The following is a 24,999-nucleotide window of genomic DNA, read 5'->3' as shown; positions in this document are numbered from 1 at the left end:
GAATTCAATTATTTAAAAAACAATTTAAACAAAGTTCTCAACGAATATTCAATTATCTTCTAAAATAATGAAAATTTAACAGGAATTCACCCATATTCAGGAATTTTTGTAATATTCATTGTAAAATTCAATTATTTTCATGAATGACAATATTCATCACAAGAATTCAATTATTTTCAAAATTAATAAAATTCTTCGCAGAAATTTAATTATTTTTAAAGAATCTTCGACAAAATTCAATTATTTTCAGGAATTTTAATAAAATTCACTGTAAAATTCAATTGTTTTCATAAATAATAGTATTCGTCACAAGAATTCAATTATTTTTATAAGTAATAAAATTTTTACAGGGATTCAATTATTTTCGTAAATAATAAAATTCATTGCAAAATTTAATTATTTTCATAAATAACAATATTCATCACAAGAATTCAATTATTTTCAAAATTAGCAAACTTCTTCGCAGAAATTCAATCATTTTCAGGAATTTTAATAAAATTCATTGCAAAATTCAATTGTTTTTATAAATAATAGTATTCGTCACAAGAATTCAATTATTTTTAAACGTAACAAAATTCAATTATTTTCAAAAATTTTTATAAAATTCATGGCAAAATTTCAATTATTTTCAAAAATTTTTTGAATTCATAATATAATAATAATAAATAATAAAACTCATTGCAGAATTTCAATTATTTTTAACAAAATTTTAATCAAATTTCTGAAAAAATGTACCTAATTATTAATAAAATTTTTATTAAAATTTGTCGAAAGAATTCAATTATTTAAATATTTGTTGGTAAGATTATGTATAAGAATTCAATTTTAAGAAACATTTAATTATTTAATACATTATTTATTTTTATATTTAAATAATAGGTTTAACTTTGGAGAAGTTACTAATAGTTGAAATTTTTAGAAAGAATTGAATTTTATAAAGGTTTTAAATTAAAATCTTTGAAAATTTGAATTTTTCATACTTTTAATTAAAAATTCTGTGGAACTAATTTTTTTTCATAAGCTTAATCGCAATTTTTTAAAATTATTACAAGTTTCTATTTTCTAATGTATATTGAATTGAAGAATTTCTGTATAATCGAAATTTCGTAAAACTTAATTGTAAATAAATGAATTTGAAAATTCTCAAAAGAACTTGATCATAAATTATTAAAATTTTATTTAAAAATTTTAGAAAATAATAATTGAATTGAAACGATGAAAATAATTTTTAAGAAGTTACAGTAACAATATTTTTATATTATAATATAAAATAATGATTTTGTCACTCGATCACCTTTAATTATTATAAAATATGCAGAAATGGATCACTTCGAGTCGAAGACTCGGAGTGATCCATTTCTTCATGTTTTATAATAACATTCCTTCAAGTTATTGAATTTTAAAAGGTTTGATTTTGAAATTTTTTAAATCTTTTTTCGTATGAAAAAATAATAATGATTAAAAAAGAAGTTAAGTTATTGATATTTTCAAATAATTTTACAATTAAAGAAATTCGTAAACAAGTGCGATAGAACTTTTTTTTGAGTATCTAATTATTTTTAAAGTGAATCACAATATTCTTTAGGGTCAGGTAAAAAGTCAAAATTTTGTCTGGAAATCAGGGAAAAACAAAATTAAATGTTTGTGGCAACCGTGTACTAACTAACTTATTAACTTATTAACTTATTAACTTTTTAACTTTCTAACTTACTACCTAACTTACTAACTAGCTTACTAACTTACAAATTTAATTACTAATAACTTAATTAACTTATTAACATACTTACTAACTTACTAAACTAATTTACAAACTTAATTACTAACTAACTTACTAACTTACATACTTAATTACTTATTAACTTACTAAGTAGCTTACTAACTTACTAACTAACTTACTAAGTTCTTAATTAACTAATAAAGTTATTAGTAAGTTACTTAGTAAATTAGTTAATAGTTTCCAAAAATATTACCCTAGAAAACAGTTTGTTTACAGTTAGCACCTGTGGAAGAAACCCTTACATTATCCGTTACGCTGGGGTACGGCTAGGGCTGACCGAACACCAACTGTACCACTGCACTGACACCAGTGACCGTCCTTTATCGTCCGTGGCTTAGAGCTTTTGCCGTTAAAACGATTGGCTTGATTTTGTCAATTATTTGATTCACACCCTGCATAAAATATTTTTAAATAATTCAAAAATATCCCAATGGCTTACCAATTTCACTTCACATCAAACATTTTTAATTCGGGTAACCAACATTTGGTTGAGATAACAAAATGACCTATCACGTCAGAATTTTTTGTTAAATTGTCATTTTTGTAAATTTTTCATGGCATGTCAAAAATTTTTTTTAATTTTAAGAAATAGCATCGTATAGTACTATTCTTAAGCTTCAAACCCTATTTTCACAAATTGTTTTATGAAAATTCACCTTTCAATAAATTATTCTCTGGAATTCAATTATCTTCAACAAATTTTAATCGAAAACCTTTCAAAAATCTATAATTCTTTAGTTGATTCAAAAAAAGCAATAAAATTCTTTAAAATATTAAATTTATTTGAATAATATTATTAAATATATATTTGACGAAGTTTTCAATTGTGAGATGATTTTTCAACTAATTATTAATTAGTGAATTATGAATTATCAATTGAATTACCTATTCAATTATCAACAAAAAATGTTAATTAAAACTTTTAAAAACTTAATTTTTTTAGCATATTTCTAAATTTAAATTAAATAAATTAAAAATAATTGCTACTATAACTCTTTCAATAAAATCTATTATTTTTTAGAATTTTTACTAAAATTCTTCTATAAATAAATTATTTTTAATAATTTTCAAAGTTCTTTAAGAATTCAATATTATTAAAATTCAAAAATCAATTATTATAAAAATTGATACTGCAACTTTTCATGACATTTGCAGTTTTTAAAGCGATAAGAAAATGCAGTTACTGGTTTTCAATATTTTAAAAGGACACCAAAAACTAAAATGTTTGTAATATTTCTAGAAAGTTGATATTTTTTCACTACTCTAGACTCATGGTAACTTTACTTTGGTCGAAATGCATAAAAAAATTTTTAAATGTTTAAATCATAAATATTGGAAAATTTTTCGATCTGAAAAGTTTAAATTTATTTGAGTGAATGCTATAATTTTACTTTTTAGAACAAAATTCTGTTTTATACGCTGAGGCAAACAAATTATTTGTTTGAATTTTATTGGTTGTTACATAAAAAATATTTCAACTGAACCAAAATATTTGTTAATGTAACTAAAACTTTTATTTTTTTCTCTTTAACCCTTTCATGTCCCCGGGAAACCCAGCCAGTGGATTTTATTGAAATTTTGTTACTCGGGGGTTTTTGTGGTCGCTGATTACGAATCTAAAGTAAGAATTTCAAAATTTTCAAAATTCAAAATGGCGGGTCCAATATGGCGGACATTTTTGTCAAAATTGCTCAAATTTGCATAAAATTTGTTACTCGGGGGTTTTTGTGGTCGCTGATTACGAATCTAAAGTAAGAATTTCAAAATTTTCAAAATTCAAAATGGCGGATCCAATATGGCGGACATTTTTGTGAAAATTGCTCAAATTTGCATAAAATTTGTTACTCGGGGGTTTTCAGGGTCGCTGATTACGAAACTGAAGTCAGATTTTCGAAATTTGTTGATGATTTTTGGCATGGATGGTCTAAAACAAAAAATCCAAACGGTATTACATTCAGCATATTTTACACTTTTGATCGAAAATAGGTGTGTTATATTTACTGTATGCACCCACACAACATCGAAATTGTTTATTGTTTTTTAAAAGTATATGTATGTAAAACTAGGTTTAATTGTTGTGAATTTTGGGGTATTAAAAATTATCCGCTTTAGACTCGCTTGTTCTAAGTTTGAATACTATAGAGAGGATGAAGTGCTTTTTTGGTGTTGGTGTTGGAAAGTTAAAAGTTGAGAAGTACGATGCTGAGGGTAAAAAGGCGAGGTGAGATGAATAAATAAGGGGGTTTTGAAAGGTTCGCGGTGGACCAGGAAGTTATTACATGACGTCAGGGGATGATGTATCCACGCTGATTCAGATTGTCTCCGCGAGATGGAACCACCAACCGTGAAATATGCATCAACCCCAGTTAAACCCTCAGAGACTACCAACTTGCCTCAGCCCCTTACATCTCTATACCAAACCACATTAAGATTTCAACATATTTGTTATTCCAGTGAAAACCATTTTCTATATATTCTTCATTTTTATGAGGATTCATTTTATAATTCTCATTTCTATGAAATAAATACAATCACAGTAGATTGTTCTCCAAAATTATCATTTTGTTTAGCCAAAATAAGATTTTGAATATGTGATCTATAAATAGTTTTAGAACCTATCAAGCTCAATCCATTAAGTTTATTAAAATTTTTAAATTAAGTAATTAACCATTTTTCCTTGATAAATGAACAGAAATAATATATTTACAAACATTTGATAGTATTACGGCGAATTATTAAGACAATTTCTTTATTTCCATTAAAATAGATGTTAATTCATTAATTTTCAAGGAATCTGTGTTTACAAAGTAATAATAACGTAATAAAATGGTAATTCAAACAATAAATTTAATTTTAAGTCGAAGCGTGAATTCCCCATTAGATAGCGCTCTTCTTTCTCATTCTTCGGGGCCGTCGGAACCGAAGCTAACGCTAGCAGTAATTGTATAGACTACCAGGTCTAAAATTAACTGGAATTAAAAATTTTTTATTGTAACTTATTTTCATAATTTTCAATCCAATCAGTTTCCAATGAACTTGGCCAATTAAAGGAGTATTTAATTTTATTTTCGTCCAGAACACAAACAACTCAGTCTCATTAGTAAGCTGCAACCATATTGGTATTATACAACAATGAGCATTCATAATATTTTTTTTTAAAACATTAAGGGGACACCCAAGTCACCTAAAAACAATGCAAAAAGAGTCAACTTTCGGTACACTTTTCTCGAAAACTATTATTCCAATTGCGTTCGCCCTTTTTTCATTCGATTACAAATATAATCAATTATATGAATAAGAAGTAATACGACGTTATCTTCAATAGAAACTTTTTTATGAATCTTTATACTAAAAGCAAAATAAAAATCCCATTTTCTCTGATTCATTGACTCATATCTCCGTTTGTACAAATCAAAATGATGTTAAACTTCTTATTCGTATTCTTGGAACCTTACTGAACAAAGTAAAAGAAAAAAATTACAAATCGGTTTAGTAGATTCGGAGAAAAGTGTACCGAAAGTAAAAAATTGGAAAAAAACAATTTTTACAGGAGAAACAAGAAAAGAAAAAATACTAACAACTCATGGTATTTAGAATCATGTAATCAGATTTTTTCTACTCTTTAGAAAAGGTTTTAAAAAGTCTTGTTCTATTCCTAATTGAGTCTACTTTTAGAAAATCAAATAAAAAAATCGATTTTTTTGTCATTTTTCCACTTAGGTGTCCCCTTAATACATTGATAAATTATTAAAAGCTAAGATATTCTGAAAAGTATACTTGAGTATTTGTATATAATCTAAACTTTATGTTTCAAAATATCTTGAGTTTCTTACTAATTTTTTAATTCGACAATTCTGAAAACCTTAAAATCTTTAAAAAATCCTTAAAACCTGTAAAAGCGAACAACCCCGTCTGCCCAAAATGAGTTTAAAAATAAAAGACCAGTTTTTTGAAAAATTACAGATAATATAGCGATATAAATAAATAAATACTACCAACAAAATGAATAGTTTGTTTCAAAATTTTCAAACTTGATCAGATCCGCATAACACTTGTTACTTGGGAGTCTTTGGGGTCGCTCATTACAAATCTGAGGTCATTTTTTAAAAATTTTAAATGGCGGATCCAATATGGCGGACAAAATTCAAATTTGATCAGATTCTCATAAAACTTGTTACTCGGGGGTTTTTGGGGTTGCTGATTACGAATCTGAGGTCACTTTTTAAAAATTCAAAATGTCAGATCCAATATTGCGGACAAAATTCAAATTTAATTAGATTAGTTTAAAACTCATTTTTTGGGGGTTTATGGGGTCGCTGATTACGAAGCTGAAGTCACTTTTAAGAAATACTAGCTTCATACTAATCTATAATGTACATAATTTATTATTTTTATTTTTTATTTGGATCAAATTTGAGGATTTTTTCAACTATACTGGATCCGTTTTTTTTTAATTTTCAAAAAGTGACCTCTGATTCGTAATCAGCGACCACAAAAACCACTGAGTAATAAATTTTTAGTGAATCTGATCAAATTTGAAAATCTGTTGGCCATATTGGAGCCACTATTTTGAATTTTTAAAAACTGACCTCAGATTCGTAATCAGCGACCCCAAAAATCCCCGAGTAACAAGTTTTATGGGAATCTGATCAAATTTTAATTTTGTCCGCCATATTGGATCCGCCATTTTAAATTTTTCAAAAGTGACCAAGTAACAAGTTTTATGCGAATCTGGTCAAATTTGAAAATTTTGAAACAAACTATTCATCTTGTATGTTAGCATTTATTTATTTATAAAGCTATATTGTCTTAAAAAATTTTTAATTAAAAAAGGCCATACGGCAAAAGAAACTACATATCCCAAGTTGTAATTTTTCAAAAAGAATGGTCTTTTATTTTTAAACCCATTTTGGGCAGAGGGGGGGGGGTGTCCGTTTTACAGAGAATGCCCCATACATATTTCTTTTTTTCTTTCTATCTCTTTTTTCTATTTTTATACACAACGATGTATTACTTTAATTTGTAGTGCCTATAATGGTTTACCTTTGGCTGTATTTTTTGGTTCAAATAAAAAAAAATTAAAATGTTTAAAAATTTGAATATTGAGTAACTTTAATCAAAAATTTTAAAAATTAATTTTTTTGAAAAATGTTAGTTCTTTTGAAAGTACTTGGTTAAATTTTTGAATATATGTTATTTAAATAAAATTTTTTTAAATAATCGTAAATTCGTAGTTAAATCTATCAAACTTATCCCCATTATAAAGTATCAAGTATCGAAAAATCAGATTTATTCAATAGGAATTTTGTTTCTTAAATGAAAATTGCCTTTGTGCCAACACTTTTCATGGTACAATTTTACTATACTTTTCCCATATCCTCAATTTTTAAATAAATTCAGAAACATTGAACATTATTAGTTAATATTTGGATTTAATTCCAAACACAAGGAAAAAATATTCTTTTTGTCTGCTAGAGTTAATTTCTTTTGTGACTTTAAAGTATCACAAATTTTACAAATTTTCATCAATTAAATGAAATATTTAAAAAAAATTCATTGAATTCCATTGATTCTCATTGCAAGTTAATTGTCAATGACTGATCATGATTGATTCTAGAGAGACAATAACATACTAGCCATCAGGAGATCATTGATTTTAATCAGAAAATTCATGTTTCTTTAGAATTTTAGGGGACTTTTCAACATACGAGTGGAAGCATTCATTTAATCGTAGGCAGAGTATAAAATTTTTCCAAGGGGAAATGTTAAATGTCAAGTATAAAAGCACATATTATTCCCCTGAGTGATAAAGGTCAAAATCATTTATTATGTTAACGCTGCTCGATTCCCCTTAAGGGATAACAACATTGTTGCATAAAAAATAATACCAGTCTTTAGTTAAATTATTTTTGTATCAATGAAAACAGTGTGCCAAAAAAATTATATTGACAATTTAAACCAAATGAATGTTTAGGACATATATGTTTGATTTACCAAAGGTAAAAAATACTGTCGCGTTTAAATTAAATTTTTATTCTTTTTTTAATTTAAAAAAAATATTTTTTAATTTTATTTTTATTCTTATTTCTAAATTAGTTTCTAGTTTACTTATTCCGTTATAATTAGAATCTTCTAGAATTAACAAATTCCTTAAATGCCCTTTTGGCACAGATTGATGACTTAATCTCAAAAGTGGACGAGGCTATGTTTCGAATCGGCGTCAGAGAAGCGAGGGAGGATCGATAATAGGAACCGTCACGGAATCAAAAAAGAAAACTTTGTTTAGTTTTTATTCGGATACCTCAATCAAAATTTCATCAATTTCTTGAAATTATTTTACTCAATTAGAAAAGGATAATAAATAATAAAAAAAAGTAATTTTCTCAGTATGCGATTTGTCCTCCCTAGTAAAATTCTCTAATAAAAATTGACGGAGATTTGATTTTTAAACTAATTTATAATTTCGAAAAAATATTGAAACAAATATAATGTAACTTATAATTAAAACATTGTTATTATGTAAAGAAAACATTCATTTTTGTGTAAATCTACTGTAAAGAAATTATTTAAATGTCTTAATATTTTGAAATTAAAGGAAAAACAACGTATAACACATTTGTTAACACTCTGTGAACTGCTCATTTTCTTCGACTGACAAACCACCCACGACGCACAACTCTCATTTGTCATGCGACAAATAGCTTCCACCGTACGAACTCTGCTCCTGTCTGTACAATTTACGTCGTGTCTTATTTTTTGCTTTGTATTTCTTAATCTATGCACTGTACTTAAAAATATCACAGAAAATTATTAATAATATCTGCGAATTCTCGCAGCTTGTTTTAGAGTTACTAATCCATCGTCAAAAGTATAATAATAATGATTTTAAGTAGTTCTTAATAAAAGTATATTTTTGAGCACCAAAGATTTTTAGTACCTTCCTTGAGCTCTAGCAGGCTAAAAAGTTTTGCCTTAAGCAAAGGGAGAAAACAAAATTTTTAAATAGTATATTGTGCAACAAGTACAGAAAGAAGCTGTTTTCCGACGAGTGCAAAGTTTGCTGTCCCGAGCGAAGCGAGGGCAGCAATTTGCACGAAGTTGGAAAATCTTCTTTCGTACGTGTTGCACACAGTACTTTGTGCAACACCTTTTGGTTTTGATAAAAAAAGCTGTTTGGAAACGCTAGTTGACGCCAACATACGTACTGTTTAGCAGGGTTTGGAACGTATGTTACCGCACTTAATATTCGTGGTTTTTTACGCGTATATTACTGTAAAAAACAGGTATTCTACAAATAGAAAACAAATACCTATGTATATCACCAAAAAAACCCAAAAGTTTAAGAACTTTGCCGCACTAGTGCAGCAAAGTAGGCACTTTGCCGCACTAGTGCAGCAAAATAACCACTTTGCCGCACTAGTGCAGCAAAGTAAGCTCTTTGCCGCACTAGTGCAGCAAAGTACTGTTTTGCGCCTACTTTACAGGCATGCAAAGTATTACTTTCCTTACAGGTGTTGCACAAAATATATTAAATATGCAAACTGAAGAGGTAATTAATTAGAATTAAATTAAGTTAAATTAAATTACTCGATATTATTGTTTGATTGGATACTAAGAAGTTGGTCAGAGGTAAAAAGCCTGAAATGACTGAAACTAAAAATTTCAATTTTTTAAAAATGCTATATTGTAGAAAATAAAGAATTACTATTTTTTCTTAATATCTTTTTTTTTTAACCAATAATTTTCAAAATAAATATTAAAAACTACAAAACTTTTCTGAAACTTAAAAGTTTTAAAACATAAATTGCCTTTCTTTGCACAAATATTTATAATTTCATTCGAAATTTAAATTGTTAGCTGGGTTTACTAAAACTTTCCACAACAATGTTAATTTTTTTAACTTAAATATTATTTTTGAAAATAGTTTTAAAAGAGGAAAGGAATTTAATTTAATTTATTAAAAAAAATAAAAGCAGAATAACTTTTAAATGCTTCATTTTTCAATTCTAAAATATTTGGTACTAGCACGAATTCTAATACAAAACCATCAATTTTTTCTATTTCTGACAATAATTTCTTTTTAAGTATAAACTTAATTCTTGAACAACTATCATAAAATTATTATTAAAAAATTATTTAATGAATAATTTTACTTAAATATTTCAAAATTAATTCAATTTTAAAATTATAAATGATTGCAGAAATTCAATTATTTTCAAAAGTAATAAAATTCTTCTTGCAAAAGTTCAATTATGTTCAAAATTTAAAGAAAAATTCTCGCCAAAATCACAATTATTATCTTTATAAATAACAAAATTTTTCACCAAAATTCAATTATTTTCAAAAATTTTCCTCATTTCAATGATTTTCAATATCTACTGTTTTAATAAATTTCCCAAAAGAATTAAATTATTTAAAAAAAAAATTTTATAAAATTGTATTCAAACATTTAATTATTTTCATAAATAAAAAAAATTTCACAGGAATTCAATTATTAACAAATTTTTTATAAATTTCTTCACAATAATTCAACTAATTTCATAAATAATAAATTTTTTTTACGAATTCAATTATTTTTATAAATAATAAATTTGTTTTAGGAATTCAATTATTTCCAATAAATAATAAAACTCATTGCAGAATTTCAATTATTTTGAATACAATTTTATTCGCATTCCTTGAAAAATGTAATTAATTTTAAAAATTTTATTAAAATTCGTCAAAAAATTTCAATTATTTAAAAATTTGTTGATAAAATTCTTTATAAGAATTAAATTTTTCTAAGTATTTAGTGGAATTTGCTTTCTAATTTTTTTGGGAAAATTTCCAAAATTTTTCTTACAGTGTACTTAATTGAAGAATTTCCAAATAATCGAAATTTCGTCAAATTGAATTTTAAACAAATGTATTTGCAAAATTCTCAAAGAACTTTTTTAAAAATTATTCAAAATATTTGACTTAGAGAAGAATATTAGTTAAAAATTCTAGAAAATAATAATAATTGAATTGAAATGATAAAAATAATTTTTAAGAAGTTACAGTAACAATATTCTTAATACAAAATAATGATAATACTTTTATAAGTTGTTTAATTTCAAAAAGGTTCGAATTTGAAATTTTTGAAAATCTTAATTCCTGTGGAAAATAATAATAATAATTAAATATTTATTTAAAAAAGAAGATATTGACGTTTTCGAATAATTTTACAATTAAAGAAATTCGTAAAGAAATGTAACAGAACATTTTTTGAGTAAAATTTTTTCCTTTATTTTCTAAAAATTAACAAATTTTCAATTTCATTTTCAATTAAAATTTGCAATTGAGAATTAGAATTTACAAACATTTTTTCCCTTTATTTTTGAAAAACTTTGAATTTTATTAAAAGCAATTGTAATTGAGAAATAGAAATTTTGCACATTATTTCCTTATGAAAATAGAGAATTTTTTACAAAAATATTAAGAAACGGGAATATGTAATGTTTTTTTTCCTCAAAAGAAAAGGATGAGTTTGTGAATAATGTTTATGTTTTTATTGAGAAATAAAAATTATGCATAAAATGAATATGTTTCCTATTTCTTAATCATAATTTTTTAACAATTAACAATTTTCTCATATTTTTATAAATAAAAAGCAAGCAAATTTGCATAATTTAGATCAGTCAAACGAAATTTGTTATAAAAGAGCGTATATAAAAAACAAAATTTATTTGTTATTCATAATTTCTTTTATAAATTTTCTAATTTTCCAATTTCAAATATTATTTTATTATAAATCATGAAAAATACCTGCATATTTTCGATTTGTCAAACAATATTTTCTAAAGAAAAAAGCAAAAAACAAAAGTATACACAAAAACCAACTTCAAAGTGTGGACAAACAGAATGAAAGAATGAAATACAAAGATTATTATAGTTAATAATATACTTATTATTTATAACAGAAAATAGTTTTCCTAAAAAATTTAACTAAAACTGTGATTAAAATTAAATTTCTAACAATTAAATATTTCGTATCTGATAGTACGATTGTTTTTGGTAGTATTTTTAAAAAGAAAAACGTAAAACAACTTAGTTTCCTGAGAAATCAGTAGTCCGATTTTCATAAGCTTTGAATATGTCACAATAACACTAAAACTCCAATTATATGGACAGCTCGGGCGTATATCCATATAATCATATAGTCAGCTTTTCCACACCTACTTCTTCTCGTCCCGTTCTATAGCACCTGTACTTTCTATATAAACAGTTTCCGTATATAATATATAGGAGATCCAGTGTATGAGTAAGACAAGGGTCAAATAAAATGAAAAACTCAAAATTAGTTGTGAGACTTTAAATATGTACGAAACCTTGTGCAAGTGTAGTGCTTAATAAGAGAAAAACATTGGAAAGAGAAAGTTTTAATAGCTTTAAAAATTTTATTAATTTATTTATTTTAAGCTTTAATAAAGCTTTAAAAAATGTGTATTTTTCACTGAGCATCAAAGGTTAAAATAAATTTTTTCCCGGGTGAAAATAATTTGACCGAATTTCATACGAAATTCAACATGAAGTCAGTATGCGAATTTCGCTCGTTTTTTATGTTGACTTTCGTTATAAATTTTGCATGTCATTTTTGAACCTGTTTTGGACGAAAATTCCTGCAAATTTCATATAAATTGCCATTCGAATTAATATGAATTTTTGTCTGAAAATGTAAGCGGATTTTTTTAACATTTCGATTAGAAATCCGAATGGAACTGATTCCGGGTACAAATATACAGTCAAATTTTATGTGAAAATAAAAAAATGTCATTCGCATTTTTTACGAAAATTTCACGCAGTTTTGTACAAAAAGAAAGATCCAAAACGTCATACGAATTCATTATGAAGTTATGAAGTTTATTATAAAATTTGGTCGAATTATTTTCACCTTTAAATATTAATATTTTTGAACTATTTTACAGGCCTTGAATATTATAATTTTTTCGACTTTTTTCCACTATTTTCAAATAATGCGACTTTTTTCGACTTATTTTCAAAAATTGCGACTTTTCGACTTTTTTGCAAATGTTACAACAAAATACCACATTTTTAGTACAAAATGCAACTTATTTCGATTTTTATAATGTGAAAAATAACTAGACAAATTTTTCAAAATTATATTTTTGAATAATTTTTTTATGATAATAAAATTTTAAAAATAGTATAATTAAAAAATTTTAGAATAAGTGAAATTTTGTAAAATTTAATTGAAAAAAGTTTGTTTTTTCAAGTATTTTATTACAATTTTTGAAAATCAACTTTTCAAGAATTTTAATTGTAAATTTTTAAAATAATTAAATTCTGAAAAAATTTAATGAAAAATCTTCAAGTGTTAATTTAAAAATGAAAATTAATGAAAATTGTCTTCTATAAATTATATTAAAATATTTTTAAAAATAAGAAATTCTTAGAATTTTTCTATTATAATTTTTTCAAATTTTAAATATTTCTATATTTTCACTTGCATATTTTAAAAAATTCAAATATACACACAAAAAATAATAACATTAAAATTTTTGTTGAATTATTTTTAACATTTTTGGAGAAAAATGTGTTCAAAATTTTTAATTAAAATACTTTAGAAAAAATTTATTAGTTTTCTATAACTTACAGAAATTCTTTTGAAAAATTCAATTATATTCAAAAAATAACAGTACAATATTTTTAAAAAACTAATTCTTAGAAATGTTTTATCATAATTTGTTAACATTCAATTATCTTCGAGCAAAGTAAATTAAAATTCTTAAAAATTTAATTTTGCAGTCCTAATTAAATTTTGGAATTAATAGATTTTATCAAATTTCAATTATTTGGAAATTTTTTAATTTTGTATATTTAATTAAAACACTATTATCTTTCAAAAATTATTTTAAAATATTTAAAAAAAATTAATTTTAAGAATTTTTTTTTTGTGTTTAAATAATTGATTTAGAGAAAATAATTGAATTTTGGAAGGACATTGTAATTTTAAGAAAGTATTCAGAAGGTTTTAAATTGTTTTCTTATATTTATATTTATTTTTTAAAAATAAATTATCTATATTAAAATGAAAATTTTGCTTAAAGTGAATTTTCTAAATATTAAACTTTCATTTTTATCAGAAAATTTGAATTATATTTTAAAGAACTATTTTACAAGAAAAGAAATATAAAATGGATTACGAACTCTTTGAGTTGCGATGTTAAGTTTAAGCATCATCATGTGTGATTAGTACTTAATAAAATGGGTAACCGCTCTTTGACTCTCTATTTATACCCCTGGATTTCACTGCGGTAGAGGATGAGTTTGAGAATTTGTGATGATTAAGAATTTCAAACAATTAGGATAAAGTTTAAATCTATTATTATTATCCTAGTTAATTCGACTTTTTTTGTTACATTGACTAATTTTCCTGGTCACTTTAACTATGCTTAAATTATTATTTAAAAAAAATTTTTTTTTTATTGAATAATTATTACTTAGACTAGGATTCTATAGTGAGTTCCTCTCGTAACTAGGAAACCTAGTCAATTCCTGGTATATTATTCCTCATATTGGAGACTCATTAAAGTATTATTATTTATGTTATTTGTAATAAATTTTACAATAAAAAAGTTTCATAGAAACACTAAATAACAGAAATAAATTTGTCCCAAAAATATGACTTTTCATGTCTGTTCTTTATAAGTAGCAGTCTTTTTATAGTGGAACGGTTTGAAATAAAATGCCCCATATGTTACAATTTCTTCGTAGAATAATTAGGGAAGCAACTCTCACCGAGAAACCTCATTTCGACACCTTTGACGATTGTTTAAAAATAACCTGACACATAATTTCGAATGGCAAACATGTATACATTTTTGTCTTTAACCATATAATTTTTGTGTCATTTCCCAGGCGGAAATTTCCAACCGGCGCGGATCCTAGCCCGTACTGACGCCGGTGTAACTGTACTGGCTCGGAACCGTCTGCCAACCGAATGTGAACGGGCATTCTACCGAATAGTGACTAGGCCAGAAGCGCGCTGGCAACCGGCTCGGAACTGGCATTCTACCGCCCGCTGACCGCCTGGGAGAAGCCGTTTCGTGTATAATTCAACCGGCTGGGACCTGGCACTCTACCGACCGCGGATTTTTCATTTAATAGCCAGCTGAGCGCTGGCATTCTACCGACTGACAAGCGGGTCGGATCCAAATGATAATTTCAACAAATATCAATAAAAAAATAATAATTAATTGCAAAAGATAAATACTGATGACAATTCATTGACAGTTCACTTTACACATTTTTTTTATTTTTTTATATACTTAAACGCAATTTTTTATTACATACACATTTGAAAAATCCTAACGCTTGGAGGTACGAACCTACGCCTAACCGAATATTTACGCACCGAAATCACGCACGCTAAACACTATGCTACGCTCGCATGGGACTCTCAAATCTTAAATACTCTCAAGTCTCACCTAGCTGAAATAAAACTTATAGAATTACTACGCGGCAATCAACAATTCTTAAATATGTACCGCTATATTTTCAATACTTTATTGAATGTATATTTACGAATATATTTCAATATTTCGTTAACAAAGAAATTTATTATATTTTTATTATTATATTTGTTAATAATATTTTATTACATAATATATTGAATAATTGTTTCTTAATTTTATTATTTTCTTAATATTATTGAGAATTAATAATAAATTATTAATATTAATGATTTATTATTAATTTATTATTAAACAATTATTCAATTATTATTGAGATAATATAAATTAGTATTATTATTAATATTAATAATTTATTATTAATTCTCAATAATAGGTAATAAATTTATATTAATAATATAAATTTATTTATAATAATTATAAAAAATAAGTAATAGTGTTAAATTGAATAAATTTTTTTAAATTTTGAAATTTTGAAAAAAGTCTCAACAAATAATTACTTAATATATTGATTAAATTCATTTATTAATTAATCATTATTTTCTAAAATAATGCAATTAATTATTGTAATAATTATTTAGTTATGACTCATTTTTAAAAATAAATTCATAATGTGATTTATAATGTGACAATAAATGACGAGATCCGCAGTCGGATCCGGCCCAGCACCGAGCCAGTACAGACTTAACATATCCGTCATTCTTCCGACGCCGCAGAAGAATAAGATCCGCCGGCGGAAGAAATCCAGTACCGAGCCGGTACTGACAATAGTGGGAAGACGGTTCCGACAGTCGGAGCATAATCTGTACCGCGCCGGTTGCTTTTTCAGATCCGAATCGGTACAGACCGTCGGTACTTGCGGTCTGTACGGGCGCGGATCCCAGCCGGTTGTAAATTCCGACATTCGTCCGACTTTTCCGCCTGGGTTCTAGAAATTTGATATTTTTTCACTACGTACTTTGAATAAATTTTCCTGATTTTTTTTTACTTTAGTGGAAAATGTTTGACTATTTATTTTTCCCATTATTAAAAAGCAGAATAATTTGCATTTTATTAGAAAAAAATGTTATTTTGTTGCAATATGCGCAAAGAAAAGTTAAAAAAAGTCTCTTTTTGTTAAAATAAGTCGAAAAAGGTCGAAAAACTCATGAGGTTTGAGACCTGTTAGTTTAATTATTTTATTTTCTACGCTTTATCTGAATAACAAAAATCACAATTACAACACAAGGAAAAATATCATGCCGAGAGTAGAATAAAAAAATTGGAAGGAAGAAGCGGACAGAGAAACTTTTTTAACATTAATGAAAGCAATCAATTTCAGTCACTGATGTACTTGTAGTTACACCCTTTCTTTTAAAGTTTCTTCTTTTAGGGCAATTGTAATTTGCAATTTTCTTATATTCGCTATCTTTTATTCTAGACACAGTTTCAATATAATAAGGTGTTAGAAAGTTGAAAAAAGAAAATAATCGTGTTTAGTCAAATTGATTAGAAAATTAATAAGCATTATAATAAATGTAGATTAGTTTCTAAAATAAGCATTCAACTAAAATTTTACTTACCAATAATATCAATTTGGACCTACAACTACTAAACACACACTGAATGTCAGTTTTTAAAAATGTGATTTTTTGATGACTGACAATGAGGTCCAGAAAATGTAACGAAAAGTAAAAAAATGGAATTAGTTATTATTTTAAATAAATTTTTTCCTAAGTATGTCTTAACAAATGTTTGCCAAAGAAATTAATGACACTTGGTCAAAACTGAAACCAAAGTGTACTTTGTTCGCCGGGTGTGTGTAGGCCATCTAAAGAATTAGATTGTTAAACAAGTCGACCCGACGAAACACGATGTAATGGTCTGATGGTTTAAGGGAAACTGAGAATCTCTTTAAAACAGAAGTAAAGTACCATTAATCTTGGGAAATGGATCTTTACTTACTCTGAAAACAAACTAGTTAAATACTTTTGAAAAATATAAAAATATGTTTCAACGGTCCATAATACCTCTTAGCCCCAGCCAACAAAGAAGTTTGCAGTCTTTACAAACAAATTTATTTCTTCTTTCATTAAATTTATTAAAGAAATCTTCTCGTTACCATATATTTAAGTACATACTAATTTATTAGCTAGTCTATTTGAAAATCTTTTAAAATTTTTTCACATATTTTCCCTTTAATCCACTAAAATCTATTAGAATTTGTTAAAAATTAAACCTCAAAAACAAAAAAATTTAATTAATTTCTGGCTTCGCACTCATCTACTAAAACCTACTATTTACTACTTTTTTACAATTTGCTACTATTTGGATACATTTTTAGATTCATGACAATAAAAGTTACTTTTTTCTTTATTTTTTAGGGGAAAATTTGCATCACTTTAAATTCGCTAATAGTCGAAGTAAAAAAAAATTCTAAAAATTGTAATAAAATTCTTTGAAACGATTCAATTATTTTTAAAAACTTTTCGAAAATCAATGATTTTCAATAGCTATAGAATTTTCATAAAATTCCACAAAAGATTTTTGATGAAATTCTTCGCAAACATTCCATTTTTTATACCTAAGTAATACAATTTTCATAGGAATTGGATTATTTAAAATATTTCATAAAATGTTTCGAAGAAAATCAATTTAAAAACTTTTTATAAAATTCTACCGCAAGAATTCAATTATTTTCATAAATAATAAAATTCTTCTCAAAAATTCAATTATTTTTTAAAAAACTGATAAGTTCTTGAATTCTATCTTTAATTCTTTACAATTATTCAATTATTTTTCCAAATAATAAAATTTTTCACGAGAATTCAATTATTTAAAAAAAATGAAATAAAATTCTTCACAAGAATTCAATTACTTTCTCAAATAATAAAGTTTTTAACGAGAATTCAATTATTTAAAAAAAATTAAATTAAATTCTTCTCAAAAATTCAATTATTTTCATAAAATAATAAAATTCTTCTTATAAATTGAATTATTTTCTAAAAAATTGATAAATTCTTTATGAGTATTAAATTTTAAGAAACATTAAATAATTATTCAATATATTATTTATTTTTTTATTTAAATATAGTTGAATTTCAGTTTAACTTTCTATAATAAATGATTTAAAAACGAATTTTAGTTGAAATTTTAGATAATAATTGAATATTAAAAGCACTATATTACGATTTTCTTTTAGAAATGACTAAATATTAAAAGATTATTAAATAGAAATGGTTAAAATTTTTAATTGTTGTAAAACTATAATAACATTTAAATTTTTACTTTGAAAAATTATTATTTTTATTTTCTTAATTCCTGTGAACAATTTAAATTAAATTTTATTAAATAATTTTATTTGTTTAATTTTAAAGATCACATTTTAATACAATTGTATTTTTTAGGATAAAAATTTAGAAAATATTTAAATTATTAAAAAATTTAGAATTAAAATTGTCAGTTTTATCAATATGCATTGCGATCCCCGGTAGTTAGGTTTATATAAATATTGAGAATATAATATTACCTAGCAAATAGAACAAATTTCAAATAAAACTCTAAAAAAATTGTTCTATATAGTGTTACATATTTGAGTTGAATTGTAAAAAACTGTTTTATTGCAATTAGTTTATAAAATTTGCATTGAATATTTTAATTTTTCATCTTTCGAGATCTGAATTCGAAATAAGCTCAATTTATTATACGTGTCTTTTTGAGTAGATGTATCTTCAATCATATACATCCTATGACAAACGAGATTAATACATATAGGTAACCAGCAAATTAAAAGGAAAATACGTTTGGAAGATAAAACACTGATGCACACACAAGCACATGATCGATGCACTTGAAACTACCAGGACGATGAGACACTCTCATCTACATCAAATCTACCCTCACCCTCGGTAGTTGACTCCTCGCCCTCGCTATTGCTATATGACTTCGTTCTTGGTTCCAACCTAAACCTTCATCCTCATAAACTCATCCCCCCATTTTGGGTGTAAGGCACACTGCAATTACCCTAAGACATATTGCCCATCATCACTGTTAAATTTACTCATTCGTTGACACAAATGACATGTCATAATCTAACATTCTTCAAGTTAACATGTATGCTCTCAATTTAAAGTAAAAAGAGAAATTTACATCAACAAGATTTCGGCGATACTAATATAATGCACGTCTGGTGCATGAATGTCAACGAGTCACCAAATACATTCTATAAACGCTAACTTAACATCAAGATGATAATAAGAATGTTTGTTTGTTGCTTTTATCAAGAAATAAATATTTATTTTTTTATACACTCGTCGTTTGCCTTAGTAATAACGTTACAAGTGTCCCTGTAGAAATTTCTTACAAACTATAACTTATTTACTAGATTTTGCGTCTATAGCACGATTTTAAATTAGAAGTACTTGCATTAGCCTAGACCACCCGTTTATAACACTGCGTGTAACAAAATAAAAAAAGTTGCCTGCACTTTTATAGAGACCTATAGTACAAGTTGTAGGTCTAAAACTATGAACAATGGTATATAAGAAATTTCCCAAACACCCCCCAAAATTTCATTTTAGGGGCAAAAAAGCGTTTTTTTGTGTATTCATGTAAAGAATTACTCATAACTTCCTTAATTTTCAACCGATTTAAAAAATTTTTTTTTGTTTGAAAGGGAAAAAGCACACTTTTTTAACCGAGCATTGCTTGTTTAGTCATGGTTTGACACCATCATCAGGCCACTTTATTAAACAATGAAAACATTTTTTTATAAGCAATTATCAATTAACAAATAAAATTAATGTTTTTGTATAAACAAAACAAAATTAACATCTACATTTTAAAAAAAATATAAATTATTTAAATAAATAATTTGTTACATTTGTAATTGAGGAGCTGGATCGAAGAACCGGCTCTTCGCTCGGATCGCAAGCGTTAATATATCAGTCGGGTGGCAGTGAGCGCCTTTGGACCACTCACTCCTACCCGACTGGTATTAGCACGTGTAGTCCGAGCGAAGTGCCGGTTCTTCGATCCAGCTCCTCAATTGTGACGCGTCTCGATTAAAATAAAATAAAAACATCCGAAAACTAAAACGAATAAGTTAAGACAGAACATTGACATCTCGTACGGATAACAAAACAAGACTAAAATCTAAAGGAGACAATTTTGCCCTTCATATAAACAGTACGTGTGGAGTCAATGAACTCAAATCAAAATAATCGAAACAAAATCATTCTTTCAGTTTTCTTAATAGAGGAAAATAAGTGTTACTTAGAAAATAATTTTATATTATCTATTCTTTCTTATTGATCGCATGATCGTTAAATTTAGTATAAAACATTTCAGAAATTAATCGTTTTTTATAATTTGATTCCAAATATATGATTTTAACTTCATTAAAATTGAAGGAATGATTAAGCGTAGTTTGATGTTCATTAACCACAGATTCAATTTTTTGTTTTTATGTTTCTTAATTCTTTTTCCAAACTACGTTTTGATTCACATTGTCACATTAAACGTTTTAATTAGGCTACAAACCTTAAATTCATGAATAAACAAGAAAGCACATCATATTTTGACTTTTTATCTATTAAAATTATATATGCATATATACGTCCGCATGAGAAGGGACCACTTTGACATTATCGGTTTTATCTATATGGTAAAATTCCTTGTTAAATTTGGAAAATTTTTAGAGGTCTATTTTGGTGCAAAAATCACAGAATTACAGAATATTTTAAAGTTCAGGATGCCAAAGACCGCACGCGCATTTCGAGAGAAACGCTCAATTAAAAATTGTAATGTGAATATTTGTGGTTCTGTAGGAAGTTGTTCAGATGAAAATTATTATTTTAAGTTAAGTATATGAAAAATCAATAGATTTTAAATATTATTAATTGGAATTTTCAAAAAATGTTGACATGAAACTTTCATTTATTTCTATAAATATCTACTAGAGGAAGATAGTCAAGGTCGGCCCACTTTTTGTCTTACGTTTATAACTTTTTTTTTAAAAATGAATTTGGTCAATTGAGGTATATTATTAGAAAGTCCTGTGTAATGTACAGGATCACTTTTGCTGAACAGGGCAAAAATAAAAAAATATGTGGATAAGGTTGACCCTTATAGTCAAGGTCGGCAAAATGTGTGTGTGCCAATGTTTATTTGTATATTTATTTAAAAAGTATCTGTCAAATTCATATTAAATGGTGGGCCAACCTTGACTAAAAGTACGATTGACGAATATTGTTCTATAACTATAAAGAGATGTGTCGGAATTCGATTTTCCACTTTTTTTTCAATCATGATTTCCACAATACAATATTTTCAATTAAAATTCTTCTCTAAATCTATTAGGTACTTTTAATAATTTCGAGAAAGTTTTTAGAGAGTTTAACTATTTAAGGAAAAGTTTAGTTAAAATTCATCTAAAATTTAATTGTTTTCAATTCAACACAACGAAATTTTTACAATTTTTAAGTTTTTTAATTAAATACTAGGGTGCTTGTAAATGTGATTTTAAGAATGAAAATACACAAAAAGAGATAAATTCTTAATATATACCACACTGATATTTAAGTCTTCATTACATTTAAAATAATTAACTTCTTAAGTGTCAGGCTAAAATGTAAGAAATTGACTAACTTTCAATAAAAAATTAAAAATATTGAAATCTAAATAATTCTCTTAAAATTCATTTCATGAGACATTCTTAATTTTGAAAAATCAACGTCGAATTGGTAATCAGTGACCCTGAACACCCCTGAGTAACCAATTTCAAACGATTCTATAAAGCAGAAAAAAGATTTTGGTCAAAGGCGTCACGCAACACTCCTGGCTAGTTTCATTCATGACATATACTTATAGGCGCCAGTGCCAGTCAAAGGGTAAATAAAAACTGATTTTAGTTTTCAAACAGAAACATAAAAAAACCCAAACATAACCTTGAACTAATTTTTTTTAGTACCTTTCTTCGGATTGTGTTACATATACAGATATCCAAAGAATTGAATTAATATCGAAGAAGTTTGAACTAAAATTTTTCAAAAAAGCTAAGTTCTTTAGATTTTTTAATTGAAGCTATTCAGAGTTCAAATTTTCACAAATTTTAATTTGAAACATTTTGAAATGTTATTTTATTTCTAAACATTCTTACCATAAGTTTTTTAATATTCTGCATTTGTTTGTTGAATTTTTAATTAAAATCCTTTTCTAAATTAGTTATTTTTACTAATTTTCACAAAGTTTTTTTTGGAATACAGTTTTATTTTAACCCTAGATGGTCATTTGGGTTGTCAGACACCCTAAAAATTTTTGTACATAACTATATCTGTAAAATAAAATATGCAAATTGAGGTTTGTGAAGCTCTATATGTTTAATTTGGTATTTCTATTTTACTTTGTAACAGTTTGCGTTTCTTAAAATTGTCCAGAGTTTGTACAGTCGCGGTGTTAAACTTCTTAAAAACATGATTTTTCCTTCTTCAATTTTCAAATTTTTGAAACATACATATAGCAGTAATTTTGATCTTTAAGTGGCATATTTTAGAAGTACAATTTAATGATTTTAAATAGTTTCTTGCAAAACAGAATCAATATTTAATTGCAAACACTATTGGATTATCTTTTGTGATACTTTCAGAGCATCTACTATCTAGCAATTTTATTAACTTTTTTGAACAATAATATTTAAATATATAATTTTTTTTATTAATTATTAATTATAATTATTAAATATATTACTTTTTAATCTCTGGGGTTTTAAACACCCCGTGTGACTACCGTGCAATTTTTAGGAAGTATGACAATTTAGGGTTAATACAAAAATTTTGTTTCTGTAAAATTGCAAAGACATTTTAAAAACACGATTTTCGGGTTTGCTGCATTTTGTTGCAATATGTGGAAGAAAATTCAAGTCATGAATTTTGTGAAAAGAAGTCGAAAAAGTATTATCCTTGGCTTATTGCATATATTTTAGGTTGACAATTTCCTGCATGCTGTACTATATATATACTGATTACATAAGATTTCCTTTACATGGGACAACAGTACCACAATCTCATCGTATCTAGTATCAAGGTGCGTGAAACGATGAAGGGAAAACAAGTTGAACGTTCGAAAGCAAAAGGAGCGAAAGACGAAACGAAAGAACGAACTGAAATGTAAACCGGCCCTTGTGAGATTCGCAATGCGACAGCGGTCCCACCAACGCCAATGACTAACCGCACCTTCCGGGCAACCCAAGCGATCCAGACGATGCGAAGCAATGCGTTAAGCCATAAGTACAGGTGGAAATAGGGGCAACCTCTCGACCAACAACTATTAGTCCTCCCACTTACGAGATGTGAGAGAGCCTTCATCAACCCTTCACCGCACAATCTTTGTCAGTTGCATTAAAAGTATCTAGTCAATCAGTTTACTGAGCAAGGATATAACGTTTTGCACTCTATTTCTCCTTTTGTTTCCTCAATGGAAACAAAACTGAAGGTTCGGTAAAAAAAACTATCTTCTTAGAAAATACAAGTCGAGAAGAAATATGGAAGAGGAAAAAAAATGAAACTCGACATCGAGCAGAGAAAGAAATTGGCATACTGTCGACCGCCCTCGGATCTTGCTCCTCATGAATAAACAGTCTTCGGGTGCTGCGTGATTTCGCGTGGGATTGTTGGCGGTAGACCAGCCGACGAACGCTTATTTCGCAACCTTTACCACTGTCGATGCCAATAACGGCATTATCCCACGCGACGCAGCCAGCGTTTCTATAGCAACCCTCCGAGAATACGCCCAAAATCCACGTCACGTGACCCCACTTCCACCAACGAACCTCCGTCTACAGGATGCTGGATGCGATTCTAAGGGTTGCAGGGCGGAGTCTTCAGCGTGGGGGTGAATGTTTCATGTTTCAAATGGGCGAGAAGTCACCAAAAGTCACGTGCCACCGTCAAAGACTGTCCATGCTACCGTGTCGTCGCGAGACCAATCACCGTGAACGTCGCTTAAGTTTCCTAATAATTCGACCAAATCAACCGATTTTCATCATTTCAATCAAACCGATTCAACTTGCATTCAAATTTCCCAATCCACACATGTGTTAATTTACTCCTTTCTGCTCATCTTAACAGCAAGTTATCATGAATTAAAAATAGTGATTGTGCTTCTGTGTGTGTGTTGTTTTGTGCACCTAAAAAATGCAAAAGTGATTTTTTTTAAAACCAATAATCATTAAGTGAATATATCATTCGTAATATGCACAATAAATTATTTTTCTAATTTCATCTTTATGAATAAAGGACATTTATTTACAAGTTAGAGAAAGAATGAGCAATTATTTCGTACGTCCATTAAGAGGTCGAAATTTGCACGGATCCAGATGGACTAAAACGATATCACTGGCGAAATAATCAATTTTTTGAAAAATTCTTTCTATATCTAGTGGAATTGGAACTTATTGTGGGATTTTTTAATAAAAGGCAAAGATGGACCGGCAGGGTCGGGCGGATGCCCGCTGCCACCACCCGTCGGCAACTACAAAGAACTTCTTGATCACTGTCATTGTACACTGACACCTTAAAGTGCCATGCTTTTCAAGTCAATGTGACAACGTGTAAAGAAGTCTTCATTAAACTTCAATACATTTCGAACACCTTGGAAAGCCACCTGGATAGTTTCATTCATCTCTAATTTCTAAGGATAAACTGTGCCGAAATGGATCTTAGTACAGCTTATCGATATAATCAAAATATGATGGAATACTACACTTGTGAGTCGGCTATGCAACAATTATTC

General features: G+C 26.8%; 1 protein-coding gene across 8 annotated transcripts in view; it reads left to right on the top strand.

Moving 5' to 3' along the window:
- Positions 1 to 24,999, top strand: part of LOC122508849 (paired box protein Pax-5-like) — a 191,289-nt gene that overhangs the window by 81,942 nt on the left and 84,348 nt on the right. The window contains exon 1 of one of the 8 annotated variants that reach the window (XM_043622437.1): positions 24,127 to 24,973. The exons of the other annotated variants lie outside the window; for them this stretch is intronic. Within the exon in view, the coding sequence (XP_043478372.1) occupies positions 24,919 to 24,973 (55 nt within the window). The 5' untranslated portion in view covers positions 24,127 to 24,918. Of the gene's footprint in view, positions 1 to 24,126; positions 24,974 to 24,999 lie in introns of those variants that run through there. 8 annotated transcript variants of the gene reach the window in all.

This window comes from Leptopilina heterotoma, unplaced genomic scaffold, assembly GCF_015476425.1.
Source record: "Leptopilina heterotoma isolate Lh14 unplaced genomic scaffold, ASM1547642v1 Lhet_58, whole genome shotgun sequence".
NCBI lineage: Eukaryota > Metazoa > Arthropoda > Insecta > Hymenoptera > Figitidae > Leptopilina > Leptopilina heterotoma.
The sequence above is the reverse complement of the archived record's forward strand: the minus strand, read 5'-3'. Positions and strand labels throughout refer to the sequence as shown.